Below are 1,319 nucleotides of genomic sequence, written 5' to 3' on the forward strand. Positions count from 1 at the left end.
CCCCTGTCCACGCCCTTCGAATTGACCCCCTACCCCACACATACACCCGCCCCGGCTGCCCCCCAGGCACCGCTTCGAGTCCGTCCCGCTGCGCAGCCAGCTGCAGGTATCAGTCATGGACCGCCGCGGACGCCTCGGACTGGACAGCCGCCCGCTCGGCGCGGCCGCGCTGCCGGCGGCGGCGGTGCCCGGCACCGACGGCCCCGTGTTCCTGTGGCTGCCGCTGGCGCCGCCGGGGGACGGGGACGCGGGGCTGACCCTGCGGGAGGTGCGGCGGGGGGGGGGGGCCTTGCCAAGCAGTTGGCATTCCTTGAGACCAACCCTCAGCGGCGTTGGCTGTACAAATGTCGCGCCTGCTGTTGTTGTTTTGCCTGTCGCATCGTCAGTGCGAGGGCGACGCTGTTTGGAGCAGCAGGTGTAGCCCCTGACGCCCGTGTTTGTTCCCGCCCACGCCGCCCCGCGCAGCGCTTCAGCGCCGGCCGCGCCACCTACACGGCCGCCCCCGGCGAGGCCTGGCAGCGCGACGTCCGCCGCGCGGCGCCCCGCGGCCGCGAGCCCGCCGGCACAGGCGCCGCGGCCGCAGCAGCGCGCCGCAAGCTGGCGGCCGTCGCGCGGCGCGCTCTGCCGCGCGGCGGGGACGGGGGCGGCGGCTGCGAGGAGTTGCAGGTGCTGCTGCGGCTGCAGATCAGCCGGCCGCGGCTGCACAACGTGCTGACCACCTTCAAGGTCTCACTGGCGGGTAGGTGCACGGGGTTTAGGGTCCTACGGGACCCCATTATCACTAGTCATGTATGCGGCTATTGAGAGACTTCTCCGTTTGATATCTAAGGGTCCCAGGCTGGCAGACGCACCGCGATAGTTCATTACATGCTAGCCTGATGCTGGCAAAACTCGTGCTATCAGGATATCGTCTGCTCTCCCCCCAACCCCGACGCACAAAGCACCACGCTACCCCCGCCCCCCTGCCCCCAGGCCTGCTGCTCAACACCAAGACCTTTGCTGCCAACGAGCTGCTCAACCTGGCAGTTGACCGGGTCAGCGCCATGCTGCTGCGCACCACACGGGAGCTGCAGGTGCGGCGCCCGACGCCAGGGAGGGGCGGCGCATGCGCGTGCGTTGAGGCGCACCCCGGCAACGCGTTTGACGAGACCTTGGCTCCTGCTCGCAGAAACAGCGGGATATGTGGGGAAGGCCGCGCCGCTGGGAACGCTTGGTCGCGTACCACTCTGGCTCAGGGAAGTGATGCCTCTGACCCCGCTTCACGTCTTTCGCTCGCCGCACACCCTGCCCGATCCGGCCCCCCCCCCCCCCCCCCCCCC

General features: G+C 70.3%; 1 protein-coding gene across 1 annotated transcript in view; it reads left to right on the top strand.

The window, feature by feature from the left end:
- Positions 1–115: 115 nt before the first annotated feature.
- The window catches only part of MNEG_10403 (hypothetical protein), a gene marked incomplete at both ends in the record, with an annotated part of 2,147 nt that continues 943 nt past the window's right edge, over positions 116–1,319 (top strand). The window contains 3 exons of the mRNA XM_014041126.1: positions 116–268; positions 466–739; positions 973–1,073. Coding sequence (XP_013896580.1) covers positions 116–268; positions 466–739; positions 973–1,073 — 528 coding nt within the window. The remainder of the gene's footprint in view (positions 269–465; positions 740–972; positions 1,074–1,319) is intronic.

Source organism: Monoraphidium neglectum (assembly GCF_000611645.1).
Source record: "Monoraphidium neglectum strain SAG 48.87 unplaced genomic scaffold scaffold02300, whole genome shotgun sequence".
Lineage (NCBI taxonomy): Eukaryota > Viridiplantae > Chlorophyta > Chlorophyceae > Sphaeropleales > Selenastraceae > Monoraphidium > Monoraphidium neglectum.